General features: G+C 41.2%; 1 protein-coding gene across 6 annotated transcripts in view; it reads right to left on the reverse strand.

The window, feature by feature from the left end:
- Positions 1-19,949, reverse strand: part of DCAF6 (DDB1 and CUL4 associated factor 6) — a 142,424-nt gene that overhangs the window by 72,061 nt on the left and 50,414 nt on the right. For all 6 annotated transcript variants that reach the window (XM_090058962.1, XM_090058952.1, XM_090058935.1 and 3 more), the window contains exons 4-8: positions 18,079-18,264; positions 11,080-11,193; positions 9,808-9,943; positions 8,093-8,307; positions 917-1,010 (exon numbers count right to left, since the gene is read on the reverse strand). In XM_090058962.1, the coding sequence (XP_089915088.1) occupies positions 917-1,010; positions 8,093-8,307; positions 9,808-9,943; positions 11,080-11,193; positions 18,079-18,264 (745 nt within the window). The remainder of the gene's footprint in view (positions 1-916; positions 1,011-8,092; positions 8,308-9,807; positions 9,944-11,079; positions 11,194-18,078; positions 18,265-19,949) is intronic.

Consider the following 19,949-nt stretch of genomic DNA (forward strand, 5'->3'; position numbering starts at 1 on the left):
AGTCAAACCATATCAACCCAGGAAGAGGAAAGTAAGAGGAGAAAAATGAAAAAAAAAAAAATATGGCCAGATTTCAGGGAACTAGTCCAGCTATTTTTCAAGTCTTTTCCACATTAGATCATTGCTGACTGAAGAAAGATAAGTTTAAACTGTGTTACAATAAAAGTAGCATAAGAACACAGAAGGAAAAACAAGAAACAAGATAAGAGGATATGTGAAAAAAAATAAAACTAAAAAAAAAATGAATGTGATTTATGGGTTTTAGGATTATTGGTAAAAGTATTGTACAAACACAAAGAAAGGAAGTAGGAATGGCAGTTGAAGCAGAGAATATCTGAGAAATTAACTCCCAGAGCACATGTATAAATGCCCAGTGATTCTCCCAGTGGAAACATAATGCTTGTGTGCACCCTGAGTAATACTTTACAGAGGCAGGAATTCAAGTTAGTTTTAAACAACTTAATCATGGTTATTCATGAGCCAGTATCAGAACCAACATAGGAACCCTACGGATTTGACCCAGCATCTCCTGATTTTACCGTTATAAAAGTATTTCCTCTTCTACCCTTACTAGTACTTAAGGCATGATCTACATCATGAAAATTCACAGAGATGAAGCTACGTTAATATAATACAACAAATACTTGGGTACCACTTACATATGCCTCAATTTGTAGCCCTCATGTTAGGGTAAATACAGGGTTGAAACAATACCAGTGAGAATGGCCTTAACATACACAATGATCTCAAAATTGCTATGTTCAATACATTGTCAATTCAATGCGTCAAACTATGAATAATATATTCTAAAATTAGACACAACTCTTAAAAACTCAGGGTAATTTTTATCTTAACTATATGTACATTTCAGGAATACTAACAAAAGAAACCCAACCCTCCTCTCCCCACACATTACCATCCCTTTCGCGTTCACTCTCAGGCCTTGCTCTTGGTCCTGTATCTGACCAATCACCTCTTAATCGTAGTCGTTTAACAGGAGGCTGCCGCAACTAGAATAATAAAGATAAGGGACATTACCCAAACACAAAATTTATTACTCAGTTCTTCTCTTTTATATATGTAAGTAAGTACTGAATGATAACCTGTGCATACAAATAAAATAACACTACTAGGAAAAACACGATTTGACAACAAAAAGTCAAATATTTCCAAAAATACATAACATATACATTAAGCACAACATTATATTCAGACATTAAGGTTCACTTTAGCCATACAAAGGTACAACAATTCCAAGCTAAGTTCTGTGTGCAACTGAGTCTTTGTTCTTTGTGTACAGATTTTCTTTTTACCATAATTTACATAGTCGTAACTTTAATACATTTATCAAAGTGTGCATATTACATAGGAAGTTGGGCCTACATTCTGAAGCAGGGTAACTCTATTCAGCAGCTTTCCATTGTACCAGACTAGAAATTCAAGGCAACTTCCATTTTTACTCTAATTGGAATTTCTAATTAAATGTGAAATTAGTAAGCATAGTAACTCTTGCATAGGGAGCTGTCAGTGGGTGCAGGGGTGTGGCTCTTGCTACTATACGCCCCCCAGGAGGGCTGTGGGCTAAGGATCTGCCCGGCTCTTCCTGGGGGTGGGGAGAGGGGGGGTGCCCCTGGATCAGTGCACAGGATGAGAGCAGGTTGCTACATGCCCCAAGCACAGGGAAGAGCCTGGTGCTGCCGCTGGACCCAAGCTCTTCCTGGTGCTCATGGCAGGTGGCAGCCTGGTCTTGCTTCAGCCTGCTGCCACTGCACACTTGGGCCAGTGGCTGCACCGGGCTCTTCCCAGTACTCAGGATGGGCAGCAGCACTGGGAGGGTGGGGGAGGACCTGACCCGAAACCCAGAGCCTCCTGGGATCAGAGCTGGGAGCCCTGTGGCCTCGAGCAGTGGCTCCAGCTCCACGGGTGGGTGCTGAGCACCTAGGTGCAGCCCCCTGACATTGGGAGTGGGGCTGGGCTCTCCCGCCTGCCCCCCTCTCCTCTCTGGGCAGGGCTCAGGGCTTGCAGCTACTAGTGCGCGGCACAGGGCCGCAACTGGAGCCACTGGGGTGCAGGTGGGACCCACCTGCCCTGGGAGTGATTCCTGTGGCCCATCTGCCCCATCGGGGTCAGAGCCAGGAGCCCTGTGCCCCCAGGCAGCAGCTCCACCTCATGGGCCCATGCTGAGTGGCCAGGTGCAGCGCCTGCCACAGGGAGCAGGGCGGGCTCTCCTGCATGCCCCACCTGGCAGGGCTTGGAGCAGGGTGAAGCCGCCAGCGTGCAGGTGGGACCTGCCCACCCACCAGCCCTGGGAGCAATTCCCATGATCTGGCCTGCGCTGCCCAGGGTCAGAGATGGGAACTCCACACCCCCAGGCAGTGGCTCCATCCACCCTCCCCTGGCCCCTGCACAGCCACCACCACCCCCTTGCCCCCTGCTCTGCATGTGGCAGATGTCACTGCCGCCACATCCGGCTGAAAACCTGTCCCTCAGGTAACCAGCACAGAGGCACTTTTAGCTTACCGGCACCACCCATTTTTCAGTTCAAATCCCTGTTAACCAGCACAAGTGGGGAATGGACCATTCCCCACTCATGCTGGTTAATAGGGATTTGAACTGAAAAAAAGGTGTAAAACAGTGAAAACCGAATTACTTTAAAAAACCAACCAACCAACCAACAAAAAATCAGGGAATTTATCAGTGAAAGTCCAGTAAAAACTGAGAATGTGGAACACTATGAATAAGGGTCTAGACAACTCAAAGAGGCAGCTGGTAGATTTTACAGGCAGATCATGAGGCCAGCTGCCATTTTTGAGGGTTTATCATGGCCAGGCCTCCCCCACCTGTGACTGGCCAAGGGGCTCTGGCGGTTCTGCTCCCCACCACTGACAGACAGCCCTGTGTAAATTATCTGACCACCCCACCCCCCACTTGGTGGAGAGGGGCAGAGCCGCATGACAGGCAGCTCTCAGCCAATCAGCAGCAAAGGTCAGGGTTAGGGGAGTGACAGCCATTTTGCCTGGTCACCCTTCATGCCAGCAACCTCCCACCGCCGCTACATAGCTAGGAAGACTGCTGGCTTCCACTGGGGAGCCAGCAATTAATTTTTAGTACATTCATACCCGCCCCCCAAGGATTTTGTGGAGAACACCTGATTTGCAATTTCTGCAAAATCCACACAATCATGACTTTGACAGTTCCCTACTGATGAAGTGACCTTGTGCTAGCTAGCTAGCTGCACTTTGGTTAGTTTATAAGGTGTAAATCTGCCCTGCTTTCTACTATAAACTGCTGCTACATGGCTGTCTACTAAGTCAGCTTTCGGAGAAGAACCTCACATAGCAAGAAAAATTAACAATATAGCAGCATCTTGCAGGATGGCATGCTGTACATATGAACTTTTCCAAACCAAGTCACATAGTGCATGTAATCTTTTGAACAAGATGAAGGTTGAAGCAGATAGAGAAGGATGACCCAGAGAGCATCTTCACCAGTGAATTTCTGGGTCTTTTTGAAGGAAAAAAAAGAAAAGAAAAAACCTATCCCAAAAGAAAGGTTTAGAAAAAAAGAAAAAAGCTTAAAACAAGGGAAAAAAACCTTTACTTGCCAGGAATTTGAAGTCTTTAAGAAGTCTGTCAAAAAAATAAAGAGGCATAATAAACTATTCTTTAACTAGCTAAATTTCATCGTCTGGCTTTCAATGGATAAGTTAGAAGCAATTAAAAAAGGCTACGGCTAAGTACAAGCAGTTAATAGTCTCAAGGCTGAATCAATTCAACCTTTGCAGGTTAGTTTAAGCTGCATGCACTGAACTGATAGCAAGTGAACAGACATTCACTGTTGATTCCAGAAATGCAACCATATGCCTGCAGTGCCCAAGGCCAGAAGGTGGGGGATGCTCGAGCACACCTCCCTGCTTGGCTGGAGCAGACTGCTTGGGCCAAGGCTAGCCTGCCCACTGTGCAAGGGCTGGGGGGGCTTGCAGGAGAGGTGCAAAGCATCCAGGGATCCTGGGGGACTGTGAGTTAACTTTAATCTGGAGGGAACCTGGGAAAGAAGTTCAATAAACCAACTTATCTAAATCATTTAAGTCTGATACTACATCCATCCAGCTTTATCTTAAACCAGTTTTGGCTATTTTGAAAGTATTTTATGTGCGCTGAACTTCTGTGGTCTTACAGACTGTACTGGTTTCCAATCACTTATACTGGTTTGAGTGTAACTTCTGTCCCTAGCCTATCTGATGAAGTTGTCTAGGTGAGATGGATTCTAGTCTGCAGCTTTGGTGGGTTATACTTTGCGGGGTCTCAGCAAGGGTAGGCTTTACTGTAAATACTGCTTGTATGTAGTTCTTTATGCCATTTTCACCTCAGGGGCAGATGACAGCACACCCAGAGACTGTACCCCTTGATTGGTTCCCCATAGCAATGTTTTGTTGTATTGGGTGAGTGCTGTCCCCAGGTTAAGACTATAGTTTTGCAACTGTTGCAAGTGGGACTGACTGAGCCCAAGACGAGTGAACAAAGCTCTGAAACAGCTGGGGGGACAGAAGGTCCCACGGCAGGCAGGAAGAGAAAGTCTAAGGGAGGACAGAGGGAATTGGAATGGCAAAATGAAGACAGTTTGTTCTGAAGCAGTGTCTGCTGTACTTCTTGGGACATCTTTAAAAGAAATGAAAATTCCCTCCTTCCCATGAGCTGACCAAAAAAAAATGGAGCCTGCAGTAAACCCACACTGGGGCTGGCTGTGGGGGGGTGGGGTCCTCTCAGGAGAGGAAGACTGAATAAAGCTGCTTCTTGCAGAAGTCTGGAAGAAAGATTTTTCCCTTCCCTCCAAAAAGGGGCAGGTTGATCTTTATTTTTCATGATATGTTACTCTTCAGCATTCTGTGCAAACCAAGCTGGTGATGGTGTCCAATATCATAACCCACCATTACAAATAGGTCTAAAACAGATCTTACGATGACAGGTTGAGAGCCATGGGACTCTTTAGCCTGGAAAAGCGTAGGCTCAGGGGTGATCTGATGGCCACCTATAAGTTTATCAGGGGTGACCACCAGGATCTGGGGGAACGTCTGTTCACCAGAGTGCCCCAAGGGATGACGAGGTCGAACGGTCACAAACTCCTGCAAGACCGCTTCAGGCTGGACATAAGGAAGAATTTCTTTACTGTCCGAGCCCCCAAGGTCTGGAACAGTCTGCCAGCGGAGGTGGTGCAAGCACCTACATTGAACACCTTCAAGAGTAAATTGGATGCTTATCTTGCTGGGATCCTATGACCCCAGCTGACTTCCTGCCCTTTGGGCAGGGGGCTGGACTCAGTGATCTCCCCAGGTCCCTTCCAGCCCTGATGTCTATGAAATCTATGAAATTTTACATTTCAGTTGGCAGTCAGACATAGTAAATTAAAATGGCAGGAAAATTTAACTCCCTTGTTAGAGCCTTGAGGTTGACTCTTCTGTTATGGGTTAAGATACACTGACAGAATAGCCTGGGGAACTTGCAGTGGTACCTGGCTATGCTGAACCATTATTGCAAATAAATATAGAATGTCTAGGGCTTTTAATTGGGCATCTTTGTGTAAGATAGTACAAAATAATTTAGAAAACGTTAGATGAATAAATCTAATTCAGTTTTGTAACTATATGATAAAGTTAGAAATAACAGCATTTAAAAATCTTAAGTAGCTTCATTATTTACCCTAAATTAGCAAGTGTTACTGTATAAACCACATAATGGTATTTATGAAAAATGTTTTCCTTAAATTCTTAATGTAGCCTTATGTGCAATAATTTGTGAAAAATGCTTTGCCCAATACAGTAATGGTGAGTGTGTAGCATGTATTGCCCATTAGTCACCTTTAAGACATGTTGATTAATAATGAATGTTCTTAAAAGCCTGGACAGAAAAGGTCACCGATTATTAATATAATACTGACAATGAAAAATGTTTTAAACCAAAAAATTCTTACTGAATTAAAATACTTTAAAGTTTTTGTAACCTACCGCATACATAATGCTGAATTTATGAAAGAAACATATTTGAGCATTTCATAATTATAAGGTTGTACAAAGCTTGTAAATTATAAGAAACAAACATGATTTCTCTTTTTTGTCTCAGGTATATGGCAAACAAAAAACTAAGTCATATTTGTTCTTCAAACAATCTTATTTGAAAAGACATATCAATGAGTTTCTAAAAACATGTCTGTTGATCCTGCTTGTTGCTATTTCTGTCTTGAGAGAAACATTCTGTTATTACACATGGCTGCTTCTAAACCTAGAGTAGAATTTCAGATTAGCAAACTGTTCCAGAGCATTTAGCAATTCCCAGCAAAGTAAAACTTTTGCCAATGCTGCATGTAAGGACAACTGGCCTTAATGGGAAACTATTCAAAATTCCAGCACCATGGAACAAACTTCACACCACGCAGAGGATCAGTGCAACCAGAATGTAATTTGTTAATTAAATAAAATGTAAGTCTTTTGTTCTATTTTACTGTAAACAGTATTTATCACAAATCCAATCCTAAACATATCTATGTGAGGCCCAAGGCATCTGGAAACAATTTCTACATTAACGAGCAGGTGAACAACTATTCAGGGGAACTCTTCATACCCATATTTGCCCTGGATGTCCAGAGTTGACTACAGGGCAAGATAAAATAGAAAGGACAAGCAAACATGAATACTGTTACATACATTAAGGTGTAATTAGTAGACTTAAATGCAGGCAAGCATGGCTTCAACCCAATATTAAAGCTCATCTTCCCTTTTTTCAATGTTTGACTGTATTGGTAGCCAATTAAAACCCTTAATTCAGGAGGTTCTGTTCTATTTGACAGAACTAGGCTCTTTAATTAAAAAAAAAAATCTGTCGCATTTTACCTTTTTTTTTTTTCCTTAAGTGTTCTCCTCTGACTAGATTACAGAACTATAGTGACAAAGCAAGGCAGTTCAAGCATTTTCATTCAAGCACCTTGTTTTTGTAAGACTTGTATTTTATTTAAAACCTTGGATTAAGGTAATGGCTTCAGTTCTCTTAAGATTTTGTTGAGCTATACAAATTGAACCATTCACACAGAGAACTGACATTGACGGTCTCATGTCTGCACAATCTATGCAATGCTGCACAGCCTTGTGTTTCCAGGGCTCTCCCACATAACTCCTATTTCAGTAACACTGCCAGTATCTGTATCTCCAAACAGTCCACACTATTCTTCTCTTTTGTTCCTCTCAAGTGGCAGAGCCACAGGTAAAATATGTTTTTAAAACCATACATCTATAAGGCTTAACTATTTTCACTGAAATTAGAAACCTGAAAAGTTTGCCCAGAAGTCCTAAACACTGGGTTTTATGGGTACACAGGGAGTTTCTTCAGTTTTCTGAAATGTTGTTGGGTCTTATAGGTTGAATTGTATACGTTGAGGAGCACTGACATTGGTGACCTTATGCCCGCACAACCTACAGAAACCATAGTGATGACTACGAACTACCAACAGGTAGAAATGAAACCTAGGTAGGGACCACAAATCCTTAAGTAAAGTACAGTATCCAAAATCCAGGGCCGGCTCTGACAACAGCCCAGGACATTTCTAAAAACATGTACACATTTGTAGTTTGTAACAGGTACCAAAATGACAGGTTTTTGAGGAATATGAACCAGTTATGCAAGCACCACCTCCTATCTAAAGTGTCTTGACTCTGCTATGGAGGGACTAGTACTGTCCCCATTCTAACTTTGACTTTTGATGAAAATGTCAACACAGGTGGCTAGCTAGTATTAATTGTGCTTTTTTGCAACATGAACGGTGGGAATTGCACTGAAATCCTCAATTCATTTTCCATAACTTACTGAAAAGTCACCAGGTGGTAAAACAGGATTTGGACAATAAGTGAACTATTCTCCATCTGAGCTATCAAGCACAATGTAACTTAGCAAGTTCTCTCACAAAAAAGAAACCTCCAAAGTATTACCTACATTTTCCAGCTTCTTAGATCTTGGAAAATAATAGGTTAAATTCTTCTCTGTTGTCAAGGCACATGAAGTAAAAATAGTGCAACAGGTATAAACAGTTCATTCTACTGAATACTCACCTCTTCTCTTCTCTCTTCAGCAGAAGGAACTTTAAGTTCTCTTGCTGTGTCATCCTTGGGATCAAATAAGTATATGTAATCTGAAGAATAGCTAACAAGGATCTCCTGACCATCATCACTGTAGCATAAAGATGTTACCCTGCAGGATTTGTTATTAAGGTGTGGAGGAACAAAACGTGCAACCATTCCAACTGTGCCCCGGCCAGCATAATTACCTAAATAGTAAAAGCAAAAGAACATGAACTTATTTTGACACATTTTCAATTAGCAAATGCACTGTTTAACAAGCAAAGTCTGAATTATAGCTAGGGAAGTGCCAGACATTTTGTAGTGTCCACATTTTGCTAAATATGAAATAATTCACTCAAATATAAGATGAACTCCAATAATCAATTATATTCTATATATGGGAAAAGTTATAAATGTTACAATTTTCCAGGTACAGAATCTAAGCATTGGAGGGCTGTCTTGACCCCACCCCCAAAACTGCTACAGCAGGGAAAGCAGTGGCGGGAGGCCCCCTTGGTTCCTACCCTGCCCACTTATTCCCCTCCTGCAGGCTTCCTGCCCCCTCTGCCCATCCCCACCCACTTACCATCCCTTCTCCCCCCAATCTCTGCCCCTTCCCCCACAGCACATGGAAGCTCAGCCCTCACTTTACCATGCAGCAGTATTGGTGCTAATGTTTGGCCAGGCAGGCAATGCAGCAGTGCTGGCACTGGTGATTGGCTGTGCAAGGGAAGGTGTTTCCATGTGCTCCCTGCCCAAGAAGAAACCCCAGCCCCAGCAGAACCAAGCTGCGCCTGACAGTGAGGGGAAGGAAAGGGGGTGGGTAGGGAGACAGAAGCTGCAGAGAGGAAGTAGGGAGCAGGCAAGAGACTGCTGTGGGTCTGACCATTTCAACCCAGCTCATGACCAGAGTTGGAACTGCAGCAGCCACCTGCTCCCCTGCTCCGCTTCATGTGCAAATGTAAGACAAGGGGCTTTTTTCCACATGCTGAATAGGAAGAAGGAGGGTTGTTTTATATTGTAGTCAATACAATAGATCATTTAATCTACCATCTTACCTTAGACACTGTGTAATAACTTTAGACAAAAAATGGTATGAAATGAAAACTACTGGAAGAATAAATACTTTCTACAAGATTCTACAGAACTCATGAGATCCCTTTGTGTAAAAGACAATAATGGATTAAAGACATCCAAAGCTGGGCTGAAACAGCTGCACCCTATCTGTACTTTACTGAGCTCTCTAGTTTAGTACAGGTATGAGCACCACAGGATCTACAAGTGCAGACATACAATGCTGCAGCTTCATAGATCTATGTAGAAATTACATAAATCAAGATGGAGTGTTGCCTGCTGAAATCATTAGGTGGCTGCACGTTACCAAATAAGGCTAAAAGACACTAAAACTCCATGGTGCTGCACTAAACCTGCAGAAGCTCTTTGGCTACCCAAGGAGAGTTTCTTTGCAGACTTCAAGTAATCTTTCAAATCCTTTCCCTGCAGGATGTAATAATTACTTTCTTGGTGCCCTAACATAGGATTTATTATTGCAAGAAAGCTTACATAATACAGAAAAACTATAAAAAAGCCAGCTTTAAAAAAAAACTACAGCAACCCAAATGGTCGAATGTTGGGGGGGGGAAGGGACAGCTAACTACCTCTACCTAATGTTAGAAAAGGTTACTAATTTAATGTGCATTTCCTACCTGTTGCTCTCGTGCCAAGCATTCGCCGATCATATATTCTTACTGAGCTATCAGAGCAGCCCACAGCAAGGTAATATGGTATTGGCGGACAGATGGCTACAGAAGTGGCAGCACGCCGGCAATTTATTAAAATATCCTGGAATAAAACAACAAAAAAAAGGGCATTTAATATCCCCATAACATGTGAAGTATAATTCTACCCAAAAATTTCTAGAGAAGGGGCTGCAAGATTGCTGCAAAAAGCAAGATCTGGCCATGGAAAGACAGATGGCAAGAACATGCTACAAGGGAAGAGCAGAGGATGAAAATGATCAGAGAGCAAAACAGTATGAAATCACCTTCAACCCAACAATGGAAGGTAGGGAGCTCTAACAGTGCAGAAATACAAACTGTTCTATTCACATTTTCTTGTAAAGGACAGACCAGGAGGTGGACAGCAAGAACCACAAAACAGACAGGGCCTAGCCAAGCTAATTTAAAAGGCTTAGAATAGATTTGATTTATGGACAGATAATTGGATAGTAGACTTTCTTATAGTAACAATAATGTAACAAGCTTAGGGACCACAAACAGCTAAAACCTAAAAAGATATGCTGTGAAGAATACAGACGAGAAGAGGGATAGAAATAAACAGTACAATGTGCATAATACATGTTCTGAGATCAGTTTGTCTTGTTCTGGAACACAAACACTATGGACGAAATTAATACTTTCTAGGGTGCTACACCTCCAATTAAGGTGGTCTTATATATTCACTACTCCACCCTTTTTCTACGTTATTACAGTAAGACAGAGACTGATCAATAATTTAAGATTTCAGCAGTTTTCACTAGAAACTCAAGTTTCAGCACCACTCTTATACTCCACAAAAATCGTAATATCCTCAAAATTGGTGAGTTTAGAGGCAGAATTTTTCAACCAAGCCTGAAGTAAACTGAATCAGGTTTGATACGCCATAATATCTTTAAAAACTGCAGAGATAGAATGCACTGCATTTGAAAGCTTGTCTAAGTCTACCATGCAGTTGGCCCAATAAAAGGTATCACCCACAAAAATCCTTGCCACTTGCACATCTCCCAGACCATCACAGATGCATCACAGATACACCTGCACCACCAAAACTAACTTCTGTTACTATGTGATTTAGTCAGCTCATTAGGAGACTTTACAATCTAAAATACAGCTTACATGATTTTGCTAGGGTTCACATTCTGAATGTTCAGAATGTGGTCACATATTTTGGTCACTGCTATTAGAACATGTGTTTCTTACATCTTTGCAATCTTCTTTTGTGCAACTTGTCTTGATCCGAGTATCAAACCACCTTACAGTGCCATCCTCACCACAAGAGAGGAAAGTATAGGGATCATTTGGTACTGTCATAATCTGCAATTAAAAAAATAAAACCAGAAACATTATTTTTTCTTGAAACAATATAAAGTTTATTTCCAAGTTTTCAGTATTTGTGAGCAAGAATAAGCACTGTTTCTTAGCTGTGCTGAAGATTTCCATGAAAATAATCAAGAGTAAATGAAATATTGCATTTTCAGCAGTGTTTTAATTATATTTTTTTAAAAATCCAGCTAAGCAACACTTTCCATTTTCATTTGATAGGCGAGTTGCACATAATTTTCAATTAAATAATTACCATTTTAACTATAAAAAGTCAAGTGCAGTTTATTTTCTATTATGCAACAAGCTGACATTTTAATAATCAAAACACCTAGTAATGCAGAAACGTCCACACAATTATGTTAAGTCAGTTACCTTAAATGGCACTGCTCCTCCAATCCGAGTCGGTATTTTCCTTTCAAAATAATCCCCCTTTGAACAGTAACAAAGTGAGGTCTATATTTAATCCTCACCCTTCAAATAATTAATTATTACTCTCTGCACTTTTCTTTAATAGTAGCATTACACCATTTTTTGATCACAGAATTACTATAATTTCCTAAAAATCTGGTAATGACAGTAGCATTTTTACTTACATATATATTTTTTCTTGCAGTATGTCTCAAGATACTAAATTTACACTTTTTCTACAGTTTCCAAAGCCTAGAACTGCTATTAAATTCACTAGATTCTTTCCATATCTTTGTTGTACTCCAGTACCCTAACTATAAGGTTTTCAAATGCCTTTAACAAATAGCTACCACTTCATAACAAATCAGGCATATCAGAATCTACCTTTTAGCCTAGTGAAAAGAGCAGCTACTGCAAATTACTGAATTCAGACTGGCAATCCTGCTTTGACCAAAGTCAGTGGAAAAAATCACTTATGGCCACAGCTGGCAACCATTTCAAGCTGCAGGCAAGAATACCTGAAAGCAGGTTAGGTGGCTTTTTCTGCAACCACTCTGGGCCAGGCAGCTGAACTGCAGATTAGAGGCAGATGTGGGAAGGGAGAGAGAAAGCTGCAACAGTATGAACACAGGTGTCTGGACCCAGCCCAGCTCCCTATTGGCTGGAAGCTGCATCTGTTCCCAAACCAAGGGGAGGGGAGGGCACAGCTAGAAGATGCCTGGTACCAGCGCACCTCCTCACTGTTGAGACTCGGCATAGACGCATGCAAAGTCCTCAGGCTGTACAGTCTGGGATCCAGTGGCTATGGGCCAGATCTGACCCATGGGTCATATGTTGCTGAGCCTCATCCTATGGGGTTAACGCCCTAAATGAACAACAGGCAAAAGCAATAATAATGCAGCAAAAATACACTATGTGCATTTATTTCGACAGCTATGATTTTGTTTTCGTTATTTTATAATATTGCAATTTGTAGGTACCAATACTTTGAGGTTACACACATACATACACACACACACACACACACACACACACTGCACTTTTTAATATAAACATCACTAGCTCTGATACCCTGTGACTACCTCTATAAACATGACCCTCAACATTGGTAATTGAAAGTTGGTGCACTGACCCTGTTATTTTTCAATTCTAAATTAAAAAAAGATTTACTGATAAAAAAAATGGAACACAAAAGATAAGAATCATTTTTATAAGTACATTCTCTCTTTCTAAAACAGAATTAATGTGAATAGCAGCGAAGTCAAGTACCTGAGAGTGACTAAGTCATCATTTTTTAAATTCCCTGACATAACTACAAATACTCCCAGAACCCCTATTGTGAATCTCTCTCTCCCTCTCTCCCCCCTACTGTTTTTATCATATTCCATAACTCCCTTCTCCCTCACGTTGTCTCACAAAAAAATTATACTCCTTGCGAATTCATTGAGCTGCCTTATTTTTATTTGGTGTAAGTCATGATCTGAAATTACTACAAGCTTCATAATGTGAGCTCAAGGCCAGTTAAAATCTAGCTGGCCATCTAATTTAGGACTACTAACAGAGGCCAAATTATGTTAGCTTTTGTTATTTAAAGAATCCAGTGAGTCAAATTCTATATTTAATATGAGGAGGTAGTTAAATACAGTTGAAAAACAGTCAAGCAGCTTTAACACATTTTCTCCCCACAGTCAAAAATGTGTTTAAGCAATATTAAGTTTCTAACAAACTTACAATACATGAATTCAACGTAATGAAATTCTTCGTTCCACTGTACTACCGCCAACTTACCCTGCTTTGCTTTCATATTTCAGGAATCTAAAAAAAAAAAAATCAACTCTCACTGTACCATGCAACAACATGTGTTTCAACACTTGAGTACAACTGACAAGTTAGTTGAAACTTGCATCATTCAGATACGTATGTGCTGATTAATTCTTCCTACTATACAGATGTACCTAAATAATAATTCATGATGGAAAAAATTCATGGTGTTCAGAGTATTTTTTTTTATAGGATCCATACTACTTAACCAAAATATTGTGAACATGATCCTCAGTGAGAGTGAAAAAGGAATACTACTCATTCGCTCCTTAAGACAGTCATCCTCTAACTTTTCAAACTTGAGGCACCCCTCAAAAATATGTCAGCTCTTAAATTTTCACTCATTTTTGACCATAGAAAAATAATAGAACAATTTGGTTGCAAAGAGCTTAAAAAAGACCACAGGGGGGCATGTCCAGATGAGCATGCATGTGCTTCTTGCCCCATCTCAAACCCCTTTGAGACAGGTCAAGAGGCATACGTGGAAATGATAAAACATTCCCTGCGCTGCAAGTTTGCAGTATGGGGACAAAATCAGACATATCCAGGGGTCCAAAAAAACTGCTCCTGGGGGAGAGACTATCTGATTTCTGGCCAGAGCATCTCCGTGGTGCTTCTACTGCCCCGGCGCTGTCAAAAGTAAGTTACAGACATGGGGTGGGGGTTATGGGTATGGGTGGAAGTGAGTGGGTGTGAGGAGTGGCAGGGGGGTGTTGCGAGTGGTGGGGGATGTGGGGGAGTGTCAGGGGCAGTTGGGGGCTATGGGGAGTGGAGGGGGTTGTCAAGGGCGTATGTCCCCAGGTGTGCAGGGCTAGAGACATAGTAGCCCATGCGGTGCTGCAGGGGGGTGGGGCCGGAGCAGCTATGGTGAAGCTGGCAGAGGGCAGCAGGGCCCAGCCCAGCCCGGTGCGGCTCACTAGTTTGGCTTTGCATTAGAGCTCCTGGAGCCACGGGACCCGCTCTGGTGCAAAGCCAGACTAGCGAGCCACACCGGGCTGGGCCAGGTCCCACCATGTGCCACCTCCCTGCAGGCACAGTGGGGCAGGCAGCACTGCTGCCGGAAGCAGGACGGCACAGTGCACAGGGACAGTGCACCCAGTCAGCTGGGTCCTGTCAGCCCTGGAGCCGCTCATGTTGCCCGGGCCGGCCAGCCCCATAGGGCCACAGGACCCGACTGGGCTCAGCACGTGGTTCCCAGGAGTTGGCAGCAGTGGGCTCAGAGCGCCCCACAGCCACTGTTGCCACGGAGGTAATTTATGGGCCCGGCGCAGGGGGGCTGTGGCCCTCCAGGGGGCAGCTGGGACCCTGTGGGGGGAGGGCTGCACCCTGTGGGGGCCAAGGGACCCACCCCTCCTGAGAGCAGCCCCACAAAGTCCCCCACACCCACATTCCCCCCAGCAACTGCCCCACACCTACCCACATGCAAACCCACATCCCTCCACACAGAGACCCACCTCCCCCCACACTCCTTCCTACCCATTTCCTGCAAACACCACATCCCCCCACCATCATGTGTGAAGAAAACCAAAAGCACACATCAAGACATACAGGTATTTAGAATGTATGTTATCATGATGATAGAGACACTGGTAGACTTCCAACCTGCTTTAACATTTTAAATATACCACTACTCACTCACACATATATAGATATAGATAAATATCTCTATCTCTATCTCAATATGGGGGGGGTAATGTGCCCAACAGGTCAGCATTTTTTAATACTATAGATGGCACCCTGGTTGAAAATCATTTTCTTAACAAATGGCTAGCATAATCACATAATGAAGATATAAATTTCAAAATCAAAGACTCCAGAAACACATCAGACTTAAAAACCCCAGCGTACTAGAAAACCAGAACTCAAGAAAGACAGCTAGACCTACAATACTGCCTGGTGAAGTTTTTGTGCTATTGAATGAGGTACTTGAAGCAGATTTGGAGTCTTTTGCTAATTGATACAGGATGATATTTATTAGGCTGGTTCAGTTTTCCAGCAGAATCATCTCTGCCATATTTATAAGTCATTCTTCAAACTGTTTTCTTCCAACACTTTCTGCAACCCACAACTTCTCTGATCGCTGGCTGAATGTGGTGCTGAATTGCTTCTGCACCTGTAACTACATGCCTACAAATATACATCCAAGGGTAACTACATGCCTACAAATATACATCCCTGCCCTAGATTTCTTAGTTTAGTGCTTGACCATCCTTTTTTCTCCTAGAATATTCTTCAACCATCTTGTTCTCTCTTGCAAAGAAAAAAAACCCAGCCTTTTCTATATAGAAAAATTACATTATCCAATAACGCTCATGAGTTAACAAAATAGACATACAGCATTATTACTGCTAACATCCTCTACTATGGGAGAATCAGGACCTGGTATTACGATATGCATCCTATAGCTCAGTAGTAAATTGTATTATTCAGGAGATGCAACATTTAGTAACTGCTGTTTCAATCATCAGATAGTCTTATTAAAAAAAGAAGTTGCAACAACAGGTTATACTATCCTCTGGCATACAATGGAGTGAAATTAGGATAAAAAACCTCATGCTATTCAGTCAGGGGCTAGATAAAAAAGCCACAAACATCTTATAGCAAATATGCTGAGATTCGATGCAGTTTAAGAAGAGTAAGTCCTTATCTCTCTCAATCAAAAGATGAATGTTGCTCAAGGGAAACAATACCTTCTGGGTTAAAATAAAAGTACACCTTTAAAAAAATAAACCATAAATAAGAAGAGATCTAGAATGATCTTTAGCAAATCCAACAAACAGTATCTAAACTATAGATCTGAAGCAGCATCCAGAGACAAAGGATGTGTACATATATAAAATGAGCTCCTTAGGTGGCCCTGCATCCCCCTTAAGGAATCATTATTCTGTGGCTAGCAACTGTCCCTGACACATCCTTTAACTGGATATAGACATACTCTGTTAAGGATTTTTTTTTTTTAACCACATAACAAGAAATTAATTCTGAGAGCTCTTTAGACATGTTCCTTTACAACGTACACAAATGAAACATATTAACATTAAAAAAAAACAAAGGAAATGGAAATTGCATGATTCTTCTGTCTACTCTATATGAAAAGCAATGGACTTATCAAAACTTATGTTAGAAATTCAGAGCTAGATCATTCACATAATTATTTGAAAATAAAATACAGATTAGCAACCCCAAGATGAAAATTACATTTTCAACAATCTTTGTAAAACATAGCATATGGACTATGTCACTAATGATGCTGATACATGTTACACTTAAGACATAATTAACTGATTAATCACACATTAAGTAGTAACCTGGCCACACATTCATTCCATGAATAGTGTGATAAAACAAGGAATATGACAAAGTTATTGAAGAAAATATGTATAATAACTTTGTTGCTGATTTCCATCACACCTTTGACTGAACATGTGGCCAGTGCTCCTGTGTGCATGGCTGCATCACATGGCAAGAAGCATGATTGTTGGGATCACACATTAGACCCCATACCACCTTTTTTAACTTCTACCAGTGGCCCAGGGCACAAAAGAAGCAATCTGTCTAGTGAACTGTGAGACTCCTAGTTTAATGCACTTTTGAATTTACCCACTAGCTTTCCCACTGAGTTATAAATAACCTTAACAGTCAGGCTTACTTTCTTTATGTAATAAATAACAGTGGATATTTTCTCACATGCCCCCAGATAAGACATACCTGTGGGTTTGGGAAGTCAGAATGAAGAAAAAAAAGTTTTTCTAATCATTGCTGAATGTTGGCTGCACGGGATCCTAATTGCAGCTGGAGTTGTGGAAGGGTTAACCCTGAAGGCTAAACTTGTTCCCCTCCCTCCCTGGCAAAGGGGAAGCCTGGCAGCCATCTTGAAGCATTGTCTCAATGCTTCTGTTCCAGCAAAGAAAAATCAGCTTTCCCATTTTAAGACATGCACCCTAAGTTTAGAGGGCTGATTTTTGGAGAAGGGTGTATGTGGTATGCAGGTAAATAGGGTATTACTAAGGAATACTGAAGATTATTTCTACACACAAGAATTTCACTAAGAAATTCTCAACGTCTGTAAAGGCAGACAATAACTTCAAGCTAAAAAATGTAAAAAAAAAGTTAGGAAATTTTTGGTAAAGATTATGTTTATGAGAAAAGGCTTAGAAGTCCGGAAATTTAAAGTTTTGAAAAATAAGTACGAGTCTGCCCTCTTATTCCACTGACAGCATAAACCTACCATAGATTACCCTCCTCTGTGCCAGACCACCTACAGCTCAATGAAAAGTTTGTATTTCCCTCTTCCTTAACAAAGAAAACAAATCATTTGAGGCCTTGATACTGAGGTGAGATCCCTTATACAGTACAAGCGTATGCATACTGCTAGATATTTCACTTTGCAGGAAAAGCAGCCTTAATGATACCAATACATATCTTCTGAGACTCCTTCATTAAGGTAACATATTTCAGTACTAAAGCAAATACCATGAACAACCTTTGAAAGCTACAAGCAAAGGAAAATTAGTATATATAACAGTGAAACATAGAAATAAAGCTATCATTGTCTGACTGAAATCTTGGCTAGTACCCACACCAAACTTCTATTCTCCAAATATTAAAGAGACCTTGAACTTTCAAGCAGAAGTGATATTACAGTACCTCATAGGTAGTTCCATAGTGGCACGTATACTGGCACTGCCTGTTGGTCTCGGCATCTTGCTCAACGTTAGTATAAAAAATTACTCCATCTCCAGAACAGGACACAATCTGTTTGTCATTGGTGCATGGTAAGAATTTTGCACTAAAAATATTAGCTCTGTGTCCTGAGCGGATGGTTGTTAAAACCTAGAAATCAAAGAAGAGAGGCTTGTATTAGGCTAATATTTTCAAAGCAAATAGTAATGCATGGAAAAAAAACAAAACTTTTAATTTATAATCCCATGATACAGTGCCAGGAGTACTAGTAATATACGTAGCTTGCTACCCACAGAACTCTGCAAGGAAATAATGGATATACAGATATAGGCAATCTTTTGCAAAATGGCCTGAAAAATTGGACTTGGAGGACCATTGCACAAATATATTTTGTGAAAGAACTAGGATTCATATTTCTAGAAATCCGATGCCAGAACATGAATCGGCAGCCATTATAAGAAGTGATAATGAATCATTAGACAGCAATTGTGGCAGATAAGAGACATGAAAAAGAGGAAAAAGAGTGACAAAACGAAGTCATTGACCACAAAAAAATCCAGCATGAGCATACTTTAACTGAAAGGATGATCAGCGCAGTACATTTTAAAAGTATAAAGGTTACTAAGCCTCCCTGAATACAGATAAACTAATGATTTTATTCAAATTATTTATCACTGGATAGTTCACAAAGGGGGCAGTTAAATAGTGTGTTCATTCTAAAGACTACAAATCCTCATCCTTAGCTAGATGCAGAGTCCTGGAATGGAGTAAGTTTTTAATGGTGCTTCTGTTCTCTTTGAAGAAACTCTTCCTATTTCCAGGTTTCTCTTCTTACACTTTAACACTCCAACTTAAACCCTGCTTATTGATGCACTGTGGACAGTCTTTTAAAATAAGAACACAAAGTCTGTTCCATCAAATTCCCACAAGACAATTCCCCTCCACCTCATTCCATTCACAACTTTTATTTTCCCACTCCCTCCAACAGGCAGGCACATCCCATAGATCCTAGTGGTACTCTGCTCCCATTGCAGGGTTTGAGCTGGAAACAATGGAAAAGAAACAGATTCACTCTACAGGGAACAGCAGCAGCTTCCTGTATTATGGTTCCTTAGCACTTCTCATTGCAAAAAAGAAAAAAAGTAAGACTTTTTGGAGAGCTATAATTGTGCACTAGAATTTAAGCCAACTGCCTTTCAGCCAGCTAGCAGCAAAGCAAGGCCTAACACAGTCTATGTAAGAAAAGGGCCTGGGGGGTAAGGAATTTGTCTACATCAACTTCCTTGAAATCTCCTATTACTGAAGTTCCAAAAGCTGTAGCACACACTAAATGTTAATGCAGGCAAGGAAAAGACTTGTCACTAACACTACCAGCACACAACAGAGGAATTAAGAAAGATGCCTATGCAGTGACAGAAAAAGTTAAGAAGCTTTGATGCTAATTTTGAAACAGCGGTTGAATTGAGGTGATGATGCAGACAAGCGATAAGAGAAGTCAGGATGACTTTCTGGGACAGCTGAGGAATGCATTAGCTATTATCAGTTCTTGAGGTGGTATCTTATGAAGACTCCAGTATCTAAGAGTTAAGTACCCCTTAGCAGCCTGTCCATGCAAAACTGACATCACGGATCTCTCTCGGAGCTTGGATAATGATATCACATACATTTAGAACAAGAATAAACTTGAATGGGATGGAGTGGGGAATCAGTTATATCTCTGTTGACTCAAGGGAGGGAGGTGAAACAATAATTGGGCTGTCATTCTGCCATCAGTCTCAAGCACATTTCTTAATGGTAAACAGAAGAAAATAACAGGTGGAAGAGACAGCATTACA

Source organism: Crocodylus siamensis, chromosome 1, assembly GCF_052110815.1.
Source record: "Crocodylus siamensis isolate JL-2025a chromosome 1, ASM5211081v1, whole genome shotgun sequence".
NCBI classification, from domain to species: domain Eukaryota; kingdom Metazoa; phylum Chordata; order Crocodylia; family Crocodylidae; genus Crocodylus; species Crocodylus siamensis.